A 13,459-nucleotide genomic window follows, 5' to 3' on the forward strand; every position below is an offset into this window, starting at 1 on the left:
GCCCCATCTAAAAATTTGGTGCCCAGCTTTAATACTATTTTATTTATATCCTTTATTAAATAATCTAGTTAGTTAAACTGAATATATAATTAGTTTTACTAATTAATTTTTAACAAAAATAGTATTATTAGAAAGATCTCATCGAGATATTTAAAATGAGTCTAATATTAAATTATTTAAGTTATTTTAAATTTTTTATTTTTATTTCGTGTAATATTATTTCGATGCGTTTAATTAAAAAATAGTAATTTAAAATTATTTTTGAAACTAATAAATATTAGTCTTATTATAAAGATATCGATAAGAGTTTTCTAACTATATATTTTTATTAAAAATTAATATCATTAAGAGGACTTATCAAGTGATTTGAAATATAATATATAAATATATATAATATTAATTAATTAATTAATTAATATATTGGAGTGCACCGAGCTCTTTGCTCTCTCCCTTAAAAGATGCTCTTAGAGATGAGATGCTCTAAAAATTTTCAATTTATGTCTTTTTATTTTTTTTTATAAATAGAAGATAGTGTTATTGTTTTAAAATATGCTAATTGTAATAAACGAGTCTATCGAGCCAGCTCCGACTCAAGCTCAGTTTAAAAATTAAATCAAGCCTTAAAATAAGCTCAGGCTCGGCTTAACTTGAGCAAAGCCAAGTCGAGCCTGAGCTTCAGCAGAGTCGAGCTCGAGCTACTCATTTATTTCGACACTCCTACTCAAAATTAGTTTGGGACTAGACTAGAGTTAGCCTTGCCTAGGCTCGAGCCCTCTCCTTTTCTTTTGACCAAGCTAAGCCCAACCTGGTCTATGAGCACTCAAGGTGTGCTTGGGCTTGAAAGAGAATAATTTTTCTTAGAACTCTAACCTATCTAGGCCTGCGTGAATGGATGTAGAGTTAGGCCCGACCCAAATTGAAAATTGAAATCCAAAATAGCGATTCAAAACCTAGCTTGGGAGACCTAAGATTAACTTCCACAACTTGGGGATTATCATAACCTTCAATGATGGCAAGGCTCTCGAGAAGCATTTCAGGTTCAATCATGGCGGCTCTGAGAAGATCTGTATGGAGAAAAATTGTAAGGCAAGGTTTAAAACCGTTGCCGACTTGAACCTACATGCGGATCGCATCCACATCCCACGGGTATAAAGGGTGCCACATAATTTTACTTGCGCAACGTACATGGGAGAGGGGAAGGGCAGTAGGGCAGCGCATCATATTGACAACCACTATATCCACCCTCACAATCTCCACAACTTAATACTCCTTTACATTACATTTGACTTTGGGATTATCCATTGAATTCTTTAGTTGTAGTTGTTCTACGGTAACTCGAGATACTTGTAAATATTATGACCCATTTAAAATGATAAATACTTAAAAGCATAGAAGTTAGTGTGTATAAAGGCTATGAAATATTATATTGTTGTAGAAGATGACTGGGCTTTTGACAGGCCCAAGAAGTGGCCCAATCAATCGCAATCATTTTATATGTTTTTAGTAAGGAAAATTCAGTTGGGATGTCTTAAAATAATTAAGTTGACTTGAACTCGGCTCGATAAAACTTGATCAACCCTAGCTTGATGAATTAAATTAGGCTTAATTCCAAGCCGAATTGGAGCGGCTTGATAAGATTCAATTTATATATAAGTAAATAATAAATAACTATTAATAATATTAAATAATATCAAATTTAGTTTCATTTGATTTTGCAAATTGTAGAGCTCCAAACATTCAATTCAACCTTGATTCAAGCTCTATTCAAGTTTGATTTAGGCTTGATTTAAAATAGGCTCAAGCTCGAAATTGGCTCAAATTAAAATTAATCAATTCAAGCTTGATACTTTTCAAGGGAAAGGAGAGTCGTGGAGTAAAGTGATCATGAATGAGGGTGAAGAAGAAGATGGGAAGTTGGAGTTGGCTTTGATGAAAGGAGGAGGAGGAGGAGGGGACGCATAGAGATGATTGGAGAAGGTTATCGAGCTCTAAATAGATGACAATGAGAGAACATGACAATCAAATTAACCCAAACAAGAGCATGCCGATGGGTCAACCTAGCCACTGCCGTCGGCCAGAAGGTGGTCTAAACCGAAGCACTCTGTTCTATAAGCTACACGACCTCAGAGGTCATTCGTCAGAGCTGGACAAGAAAACATGCGGACACGAGTAAAACTTGAGCATGCTCAGGAGTCATGACTGACTTATTAGGAGTCGTTAATGGATGGTTCTTCTGAGCCATTCATTCCCTAACAGCACTCTTGAAGAAGCTTCTTTATAACACTGCCTTTGTTTTCGCTCAGTTAGGTTATCTTGGATGTGCTAAGTTATCAACTAGTTGCTGCGGGTAAACCAATTGATGATCAAGAGTTAATTTCTTGGTGCCCATAATCCTACCTATAATAAACCCATTTGTCACCTCCTCCAAACTTTGCTTTCAGGCAGAAGTATTGAGTTATTAGTCAAATGCTAGAGACTCAAAATGCCAATCTTGCATTGGCAGCTACAAATTCCAAGGCTAAGCCAAGATTCATATCTAGTTATTCTAGAATTACATTTTCCTTCTGGGATCTCAACAACCCAACATATATATATGCACCAAAATTTGAAGAAAAAAAAAAGAAAAAAAGAAAAAGAAGTAATGTCACTATCATGGCTTGAATAAAACAAGCAAGCAACCAACCAACCTAACAATGCAGCATATGAACTTATATAGTGGAACAGCTCATAGCTACTAAATAGTATGACTCAGCGGTGGGGAATTCATTTCCTTGCCATCAATAATAGCCTCTCTCAAGTAGCTGTAGAAGTTGTTGTATAAATTTGGTTAAATTAGGGGTGAAAAGTGTGAATTTGTAACTCTCTCTTATATTCCATTTTTCATAAATAAAATTAAGAAAAATTTACTAAAAACACCCTGTGTTTTGTTCTCATTATTATTTACACTACACTCTACTATGGATAGTTATCATTCAATAAAATATTATTGTAATGAGATTTTGATAAATTTCCGTCGATAAATAAACCCGAGGGTGGAAATGTAAGTTTCCCCGAGGGGAAAGGAGATGGTGTGTCATTGTAGAGACCTTCCAAAAATGTCGGATAAGATAAAAACCCAATCAAACCACCATTCCCAACAACTCGATAAGTTTTTATCCTCCAAAACCTCAAATCGATCGATTGCCCCCGACGTAACGCAACCGATTTGCTTCTTTGATCTAATGACGCTACGCACGCGTCGCGATCGAGATTGCCGACCAGATTGGAAATGGGGCCAGGGGAAGGGAACAGTGGCTCGAAATCCATTGACGAAGCCTCTGCAGCCCGTGAGGTCTTCTTGTTTTGCTTCCACCTTCATCGCTTTTCCTTTGAATCATACGTCTTCCCCTAAAAGTTCTATTTTTTATTTCTTTATTCTCTCTCCTCTTGCGTTCACGGGAGTTACTAAACTTACTACCGACCCATTTTAGTTTCGTGGGTGCTGTACGAAACAAAACCCAACTCCCAATTTATCCCCTTTGGCGTGGATTTCTTGCAAGGGTCACTGTCTGGTATTAGGATGTGTCGTCTTATGCGGTGAAGGTGGGATCTTTTTTTTTAGTCTCTATGGTGCTCTTTATCTTTTGGGTTCTTCTTCTCTTCTACTTACATTTTCGATAATTTTCTGCTCGAATTCTGTCATTTCCTTGTTGGGCTTCTTTCGTACGTGAGCTTAAAGCGATAAAGTTGAGATCTTCTCTCTGTTGCAGGGTTCGAGTGGATTTGGATAATTCTTGCTCCCTTGTTTGATATATAGAAAGTTGTGCTACCAATTTGAATCCTGTACTGTAGGACTTTGGAGCGAAAAAGTTGGGGTCTTTTCATGTTATTGGAACTTGCCTCTTCCTATCTCTAATCTCCTTTGAGTACAAATGGTAGCTTCTCTGATCTCCCAGAACAGTTGGCATATTTGTTCCACTTTGATGCATTTGTGAGAGTTCCCATATTATCTACTTCCTTAAATTGAAAGAGAAAAGAAAAGAGAAATGACTTCCAGATTGTTATTATCTGGTTTTGTTGTTCTTATATCTATACTCTGCTCCACTATCTCTGCAAAGGAATGCACAAACATTCCTACGCAGTTATCCTCGCATACTGTGCGCGAGAAGCTCATGACAACAACAGACGAAGCTTGGAAGGCGGAAATGCTCTCGCATTACCACTTGACTCCGAGTGATGAATCTGCATGGATGGATTTGCGACCCCGAAAACTTCTGAACATGGAGACTCCTCTTGAGGAGTTTGATTGGTTGATGCTCTATAGGAGATTGAAAGGTTCGAGTGGTGTTGATGTACGGCAACAAGGAGGGAATTTCCTCTCGGAAGTATCACTCCATGACGTCCGCCTTGATCCAGATTCTATGTACGGGCAAGCACAGCAGACGAATTTGGACTACTTGTTACTGTTGGATTCAGATCGGCTTGTCTGGAATTTTCGGAATCAGGCTGGTCTACCAGCGCCTAGTCAACCATATGGAGGATGGGAGGGGCCAGACGTCGAGCTTAGGGGCCATTTTGTGGGTTAGTATCTTACTGACTTTCTATAGACTGCATACTGTAATTGTTGTATAGTTTATCTCAATGCCAAAATTATGATCTTCCTACCACTGGTTGGAGTATTAACATTGTCTGGTTTCAGTATCTCAACTTTATTGTTGATGCAGTGGGCTATCTTTGAGCAATAAAAAGTTGTATCCCTCTGCTTCTTCTTTTTCTTCATTTCCAGTATGTAATGGTCTGAGTAGCTTATTCGTTCGATTACATGATTATTATTAAGCTCTGTGTCTCGTTATTCTGAGAATTTGTACTCTTCGCATGCCATTTTGGGAATGGGAAGAAAGAAGATCTCAATGTTTCTTTATTTTTTTGCATGAGAACATGCCTCATTTATGTTTCCCCTGTTCAAGGTGTGGTCTTTGGATGTTGAAGTAGATCATTGGACACTAATCTCACCCATCATTCAGCTTGTCATCGGTTTTGTTGCGTAAGAAATGTGAAAAGTAAATTCTATGAAATAGTCAACAAAATCATGTGGCAAATAAATAATGGAATGATACAGCATAAATTCATCTATTTTAACTGTCCTAATTGAGTTAGTTGGCCTTCTTCTACCATCATTCTTTCTGAATCTTTTGTCTGTGATTGGTGTCTAGGTGGCACTATTGTGGTTTCGCCCTTCTCAAGTACTTCTAGTATGGTATCTGTGTTGTTCAAACCGTACTGATACATGTGCTTACTTTTCTAGGCCATTACTTGAGCTCAAGTGCACAAATGTGGGCTAGTACGCACAATAATACCCTTAATGAGAAGATGTCATCAGTGGTTGATGTACTTTATGCGTGCCAAAAAGCAATAGGAACAGGGTATCTTTCTGGTTTTCCACCTGAACTTTTTGACCGCTTTGAAGCTATTAAGAGTGTTTGGGCACCATATTACACCATACACAAGGTAATCTCCTTACATACTAAATATTTCTAAGAGTACCTTCCATCACGCCTGAATGTCAAAGAACCTTTTTCTGTATGATGCAGAGTTCATCCTTTGACTGATTCATCATCATGCTCTTTTAACAGATAATGGCAGGCCTTCTTGATCAGTATTCATTGGCTGGTAACAGCAAAGCTTTGGAAATGTTGGTTTGGATGGCCGAATACTTCGGTAATCGTGTGAAGAATGTCATACAGAAGTACAGTATAGAGAGACACTGGAAGTCCCTCAATGAAGAGACTGGCGGAATGAATGATGTTCTTTATAAGCTGTATAGCATTACGGTAAAATCTTTCATCTAATACCACAATTCTATCTAGTTAACCAATATACTTTCTTCTTCTTCTTTTTTTCCTGCGAAGCAGCATTTTGGACATACGGTATAATGATAAGCAAAAAAAAAATGAAATGAACAGGATGGTGTTTTTCTTTTGTTTACATAAAATGTATTACAGTGAGTTCTATTAGGTGCCTTAGCATGTCCAATAAAAGGAGTGACTCTTTGAAGTCGATTTTGATCTTATATTCTTTTAGTTGGTAAATCTATTGCATGAGCTTGTCATGTGAAGCATTTTGATAACAGTGTTGCTGAACTACTGTCCTTTGCTGAACATTTCATCTTATGCCTTGAGGATGAAAAATGTATACCTGCTTGCAGACTATTTGATCTTACCCAGGGTTCCTAGTACTCTAGTGGCTCAACTTCTCTCTGGCATTTTCTGCTTAAACTTATTGGCTAGTACATTCTGCTAGAAGTTCTCAATCCTAATTCTATGCTGACTTCTTGCAGAATGATCAGAAGCATTTAGTATTGGCTCATCTTTTTGATAAACCATGCTTTCTAGGATTGCTTGCTGTGCAGGTCAGTATCATTTCTTCTCGCAATTATTACTTTAGGCACCACTACTACTGTTCAATATTGACAGTTCTGAGGGACATTCTTGCTTTATTGATGGAAGATTGGTAGATGTTACTTACTAAAGCTTATGATTTTGACAAGGAAGCCTTGAACCATTTTTAGGCCAATGTGTACCTTAAAGAGTGGAGACAAATATTCTGTGATCCAGGATATCTGATATCCTTATATGGGTTTCCTGAGGACTTATCTTTTTTATAAATGATAAATCGGATAGGTAGCTTCATGCTAATAGGTGCTCTCTGTATATTGTTTTTTTACATGATGTTGATTTCAGGCTGACAGTATTTCTGGTTTTCACGCCAACACACATATCCCAGTAGTTATTGGAGCGCAGATGCGGTATGAGATTACTGGTGATCCTCTTTACAAGGTAAACTTATGGGAAGATACTTGCTCCTCATCTTTGACTTCCTGCAGATGTTTTTACTAACTATTCAAAGCCTCATTTGAAAATGTCAAATAAGGAGTTACTTGAAGTAATGCAAAAGAATTTATAACATTTTCTTCCCTAAGGTGGTGCTATGTACTGGTTTTTTTCAATGTTAACTCCAGACTAGAATTGATGAGAACCTTGAAGTTTGATGTGTGCTTTCCTTTCTATTCATAAAGTTGTGGTGGTTTATTTGTATGTGCAGTCAGAAAGATTATTTCTATTCAAAAATATGAGTTCTGCAAGACAAGCACTGTATATAATGTCTTAGATTTGACTTGGTATATTGTACTTTTCCAAGCATTACGATCTCACAATATTTATTGTATTTTTTCCAACAGAAAATAACCACGTGGAATAAGATAAATTACATAACAGAACGTGCTCTATTGCATTGATCCCACAACATGAAATATAAAGAAGATGGTTTATATGTTGATATCTGAATCTTTTCATTAATGATTCTTTTTAGGATCTTTATGTATGAGGTTTACTGATGACTTTTTGAAACTCAATGAATGTGACAATAACCTAATTGGTTTCGCAGGAAATTGGTACATTTTTTATGGATATTGTGAATTCTTCTCATAGCTATGCAACAGGAGGAACCTCTGTCAGCGAATTTTGGTACATAATTGACTGATTTCCAGAGCTAGATTCTTGAACTTACATTTCTTCCTGGTTTTGTAAATGAGATAAAATGCATCATGTTCCCAATGAAGGTCTGATCCAAAACGCTTAGCTGATACACTAAGCACAGAGAATGAAGAATCTTGCACTACATACAACATGCTTAAGGTGAGTTTCATATATACAATAGTCCATCTCACACAGAAACCATAATAACAATCTTGACTTGTCTGTAGCTGCAACTGTGGATCCATTTGATTTCCATCTTGTGGTTCTTAACTATATCTACCATTTCTCCATAGGTTTCTCGCAACTTGTTTAGATGGACCAAGGAGATGGCATACGCTGATTATTATGAGAGAGCACTGATAAATGGTGTTCTAAGCATTCAAAGAGGAAGGGAACCTGGAATAATGATCTACATGCTTCCTCAGGGCCCCGGGCAGTCAAAGGCACGAAGCTATCATGGCTGGGGAACAAAGTTCAACTCATTTTGGTGTTGTTACGGGACAGGTAATCTAACTTTTCATGGATCCTTTCTTCTTATATGGACATCCTTAATTATACCAATTCCTTTTTATCTATTTTTTCCTGTGAGTGTCTGACTTTCCATATACTCTGGTGGCATTTCTTTTCAGTGCTGGAACTCTGAAATGTTCTTACTGAACATATAATTACTTCTTATCTGGCCTGGAAATATATTTTTCTAAAGAACTAAAATTTGTTCTGTGTATCCTGAGAGACTTTGAGCTGTTGTCTTATTTTGCAGCTCATGGAAGTTTTTTTTTTTTTTTTTTCTGTAAAGACATATGCCCTTAAATTAGGTGTTGTTTGATGACCCACTACAATTGGCTAACCATCACTCCGTTACTGGCAGGCTGTTACTACTTATATTGAAATGCACTCCTATAATACATTCATGTTATCCTTGTGCACTGGATGGCATGACCTCATGCTACCTTCAAACCTTCTCTTTTGCAGGAATTGAATCATTCTCAAAGTTAGGAGATTCTATTTACTTTGAGGAGAAGGGAAATAGTCCTGGACTTTACGTCATACAATTCATACCAAGCACTTTTTCTTGGAAAACTGGAGGCATTTCGCTCACTCAAATTTTACAGCCTGTTAGCTCATGGAACCCTTATCTTCAAGTTTCAGTGAATTTCTCCGCAAATCAGGTATTCTTCGATAGATCTTATTATCTGACAAGTAATTTAAAAGTTGAGACTTCTTCACCCTTATGCACTATGATTATGTGCGTTGAAGTTAAACATCTTTTACTGTGGGCCTCCATAACTACATTTATTGCAAATGCTTAATATTGCATTGGATGGTGAAGCTCCTAAATTCATAGATTAATGTGCCGAGTGGCACAGACACTTCCACATAATATGCCGTCAAGTGGGCAGTATGAATACTTGGAGGATGCCTTGGTAACATTCCCAATATTAGCCTTTTCTGAGGTGGTGCCAGCAAGGGAGGGGAATGGAGGCCGTTAATGTTGCCATGGGCAAAAGGAGGCTTCATCATTGGAGAATGGTGATGGAAGGAGAGAAGGCTCATTTTGTTCTAAGATAGCTAGTCTTTGTTGGTTAGATATTAAAGGTTAAAATGTTTCTTTTTTTTTTCTTTTTGGTTGAAACAATTGTGTCCTCTCCAATGACGGAGTTGGTAAAATGTCACACCACTGGATTCATGCTGGGCCACTTGTTGTCATAACCTTTGCCAGCAGCACAACAATCCTTAATCTGCATTTTGTTAATTATGGTACTGTGCAGCTTCTTCATTACAGGAGTCGAAGAAATGAAAAAGTTAAAGAAAATATATATGAGTATCTTATCTAGTACAATTTCTGGAGAGCTAATTTCTTATGTTGTCTTCCTTGTATGCAGTTGATTGATCAATCTTCAACATTGAATGTGAGGATACCATCTTGGACATCTTTAAATGGTGCGAAAGCAGCATTAAATGCTCAAAATTTAGAACTACCATATCCAGGTAAATTACTGAGTTTCTTTTTTAGTTTTTTCATTAACCTATATTTGCTTTTCTAGAACAAATTTCATGCCATACTTTTTCATACTTAATCTATGCTTTGAGAAAACCGAAGTTCTAGTTTTTCTGATAAAACTGGGAAGTCAGAAGAATTCTTATGTCACTTAGTAGCTTTTCTGAAAAAAGAATGATTAAGAAAAACAAGAGCAAATTAAGAATACCAGAAAAGAAAATTCATGTGTATGTGTCTTATGATATGTGGCAGATGAATGGCTTGTAGATTAATTGAAAATCCGCAATCCATTGAATTCTGAAAATTCAAGAATGTATAACTAAAATGATTCAGAATTGTAAGCCAGATTATTTAGTAAGGGGACAATATTCCATCTTTCCCAAGTCTCCGTACCTGCATCCATAAGTATGAAAATAATAAAGCGAATGATATCTAATGCTTATCGATGATTCTTGTTTTTCACTACTGCTGGTCATATTAAAATTACATATTTTCCCCCCTCTTTTTCTTTTGCCAGGGAGTTTCCTCTCAGTCACCAAAAAGTGGAGTTCAGATGACAACTTGGTACTCAAATTTCCTATCATGTTAAGGACCGAGGCCATAAAAGGTTAGTCAGCATTAAATTGTTCCATTGCTGTTCTGTTCGAGTGGAAGGAGTAATAGCCAGATTACATCAATGAGCTGCTTCAGAATTCCATAAATTCGTTTAGACTTACATTGAACTCGTCACAGATGACAGAATAATAATTGTTCTCTTACTGCTGCAGATGATCGTCCAGACTATGCATCAATCCAGGCAATCCTATTTGGGCCTTACCTTCTCGTAGGTTTGACAACCGGGGACTGGGACATGAAAGGCGGGGACTTCGATGCCATCTCAGACTGGATCACTGCAATCCCATCTTCATACAATTCTCAGCTGGTCTCTTTTACTCAGGAATCCAACAACCAGACTCTTTTCCTTTCCAACTCAAATGGTTCTCTTAAAATGGAGAACTGGCCTGATGTTGGAACTGATTCCGCCATTCACGCAACATTCAGAGTCTTTTCCCAGGATTCCAAGTACCGACATGCCCAGGCCCGTAGAATTACAAATGGAGGCGACGTCATGATCGAACCATTTGATCTTCCTGAGATGGTGATTAATAATTCCCTTGTCGTCTCCACAGCCAAAGATGGAGATTTTTTGTTCCGGCTGGTTGCTGGATTGAATGGAAAGCCAAACACAGTTTCACTAGAGTTAGGGAGTCGATCGGGATGTTTCGTGTCTGCAGGAGTGAATTATTCTGCTGGCCAAAAGATCCAAATTGAATGCGAAAGTGATTCAACATCAGATGAGACATCATTCCGACAAGCTGTGAGTTTCAACAAGTTAACCGGATTGAGGCAATATAATCCTATTAGTTTCATGGCAAGGGGCATGAGAAGGAATTTCTTGCTTGAGCCACTGATGAGCTTGAGGGATGAATCATATACTGCATACTTCAACATTGGGGCTTGAGGCATAACACAGATCTCAAGTCCATCATAGATTTGCAGATCAAATACTTCTATTGCCTTTTGTAGATCATTGATTGCGAGAAGTACTGTCAATGAGATGCTCAAAAGGTGTGATCAGCTCTTTATGGGATTCAGAGGAGTATCATTAGTGTAATAGCTCTCAAAACAAAAACAAAACAATTGGATTTGTTGATTTGCTTAATTGTTATAGCAATAATAGAAGTGGAGTTTATATCAAGTAATGGTCAGAATTTACACCGGAGAAGAGGGAGAAATTTGATAATATCGGTGTCACCGAATGCATAGCATAATTCCTACCATGGTTTGAAGATTCGCTCAAGATATCAAATAGCAGGAGCCACCCAGGTTACTATCTTATACGAGTAATATAAATTTCGAATTCAAGTTACTAAAGAAATATTTTTGGCTGACAACATCAGTAGTGATTCTAAATACTTAGAACCAAGAACTCATCCTAAACTTTGCAATGCTCACTCTTTTCATGGTGTTCTACAAAGACACAGAATAGTAAACGTATCTCTACTACTGGCCGCGGATCACCGGGGAGAATTTGCTCGTAGCTTCTCTCTTCCAAGTTGTAAACGCATATGTCGTACCTGCCGTCCTTTCTGAGTAATCGTCGGGAAAATTTGGATCTGAGCATGGGGAAATCCTTGGAAGAGAGGCACAATGGATCATCGCCTAAGCTGCTCACCTCGACGTACCTTCGACCATCAAGATCCATCCTTTACACTTTGACACTAACCCTGGTGTAATAGTTGACTTCGTTTCCCGCGTTCGGGTCGTCCCTCGCCCTCCATGGAGTCTGGATGAGGTACTTGAATTCGTGGGACGGAAGGCCCTCCGGCGCCGGGATAAGAACCTTCGATTTGGGGGAGGGACCGCTGAGGTCCCACACCTCGACGATTCCTATCACGGTCACTACAAAGAACTCGCCTTTATGATAAATACAGTGAGAGGAGTAGGGATTCGGCCCGGTTCTCGGAAGCGTCGTCCACTTCTGGTCGCCTGCTCTTGCGAAAGAGAGCAGCTGGTCGTAAGGGTTGTGAATGAGCATGACGATGTAGTTGCTACCTTCCGATGGGCTCGACGACAAGGTCGCCCGCTCGTAGATGTAGTACCGGAGCTCTTGTGGATTCTAGCGATATGGAGGGTCACTGTCATGGTTGCACAAATCGTAGACGGTGTACATCTTGATCTCGCCGTGAGAACCGAAGGTGGGCTTGATGTGATCGAAGGTGGACACGCGGGGGAGGTCGATCTGGGCGCCAGTGATCGGGTTGAGAAGGTGGAGCTCCGATTTGTTGTCGGCGGTGGTCAGCCAGCCGTGGGCGAAGCCGATGCAGAATCGGCGGCGGATCGCAAGGTGAGGAAGGGAGACAGTGTAGGTTTTGTCTTCGGAAAGGCTGTACAAGTCTGCGGCGATCGGGTCCCCCCCGCCCCCCCCCATCTATTGCCGCAGATCAACAACTCGGGAGTCTGAGGGCGAGAAGGAAGGCGAAGGCGATGGCCGAGGTCGGGGATCTCGACCTGCACACGACTGAGACGATCGGAACAGCCGGAAACCTACTTGGATTCGGGTTCCGGGTTTTTCTTCTAGTCGGAATCCGATATTAGATTACAAAAATTAAAAATATATATATATATACACCATTTGGAATTTTAGACCACCAAATATCACTTTAATATTTTGTATCCCGCCTGTCCAAACTTTTAACTAAATTATAAATACAAATTATTAACTAATATAAATAATTTTATCTTCCATTAGAAGGATAAAATAATTCATAGATAGCATTATACTCATTTTATCTTTGATCTAAGAGTGCTCATAGACGGTCAACTCTAAGTTTCGATTTAACATTGTTAACTACAAATTATAAATAAAAGATCTTTAATTCATAGATAAGATTCATTATTCTTTAACTAAACAAGACCTACAACATCTGGAAGAAAAACCCACATGGCATTATGGCAATGGCGGCAAGATAGATCACTTTCATGAAGCACTCTCGAAGTCGAATGCATAGCAATCGCAATTTATTGTTTTCCTTTAACAAACCCTTTAAAACTATTGCTTGTTTTCACCGACACCTATAAACTTTTTCTCATTATAATTTCACCCCTAAACTATGGGTTTATTATAAAAAAAAACCCTCTTCGTACTTCTACTCTTTTTGATACATTGTTCCGAAATCAATCGACCAGCTCCACGGTGTGCACTATTAGAGAGATTAAGTGCTTAATTTTTTTAAGTATAAAAAGATAAAAGTTAAAATCAAACTAAATAACCCTCGAGTACACTGCAATTGATCTAATATGCAACAAAGTAAGTGATCTAAATTTCGAGTGGAGCCAAAACTCTACTCCAGAGAAAATTTCCTATCACCATACCATGTCTGACAAATCCTGCAAGGTTGCACTA

At 38.3% G+C, this 13,459-nt stretch overlaps 1 protein-coding gene across 1 annotated transcript; it reads left to right on the top strand.

Annotated features, from left to right (window-relative positions):
* The first annotated feature begins 3,890 nt into the window (after nucleotides 1-3,890).
* On the top strand, nucleotides 3,891-11,251 carry LOC140795149 (uncharacterized). Its single transcript, XM_073147552.1, has 12 exons — nucleotides 3,891-4,560; nucleotides 5,285-5,487; nucleotides 5,613-5,810; nucleotides 6,317-6,388; nucleotides 6,720-6,815; nucleotides 7,423-7,502; nucleotides 7,598-7,673; nucleotides 7,808-8,018; nucleotides 8,487-8,683; nucleotides 9,398-9,503; nucleotides 10,031-10,120; nucleotides 10,281-11,251. Exons 1-12 carry the CDS (start codon nucleotides 4,026-4,028, stop codon nucleotides 11,012-11,014), a joined length of 2,598 nt encoding a protein of 865 aa, XP_073003653.1. The 5' UTR covers nucleotides 3,891-4,025; the 3' UTR covers nucleotides 11,015-11,251.
* The last annotated feature ends 2,208 nt before the right edge of the window (nucleotides 11,252-13,459 follow it).

Source organism: Typha latifolia, chromosome 9, assembly GCF_019914945.1.
Source record: "Typha latifolia isolate L0001 chromosome 9, TyphaL0001v2, whole genome shotgun sequence".
In the NCBI taxonomy this organism is placed as follows: Eukaryota; Viridiplantae; Streptophyta; class Magnoliopsida; order Poales; family Typhaceae; genus Typha; species Typha latifolia.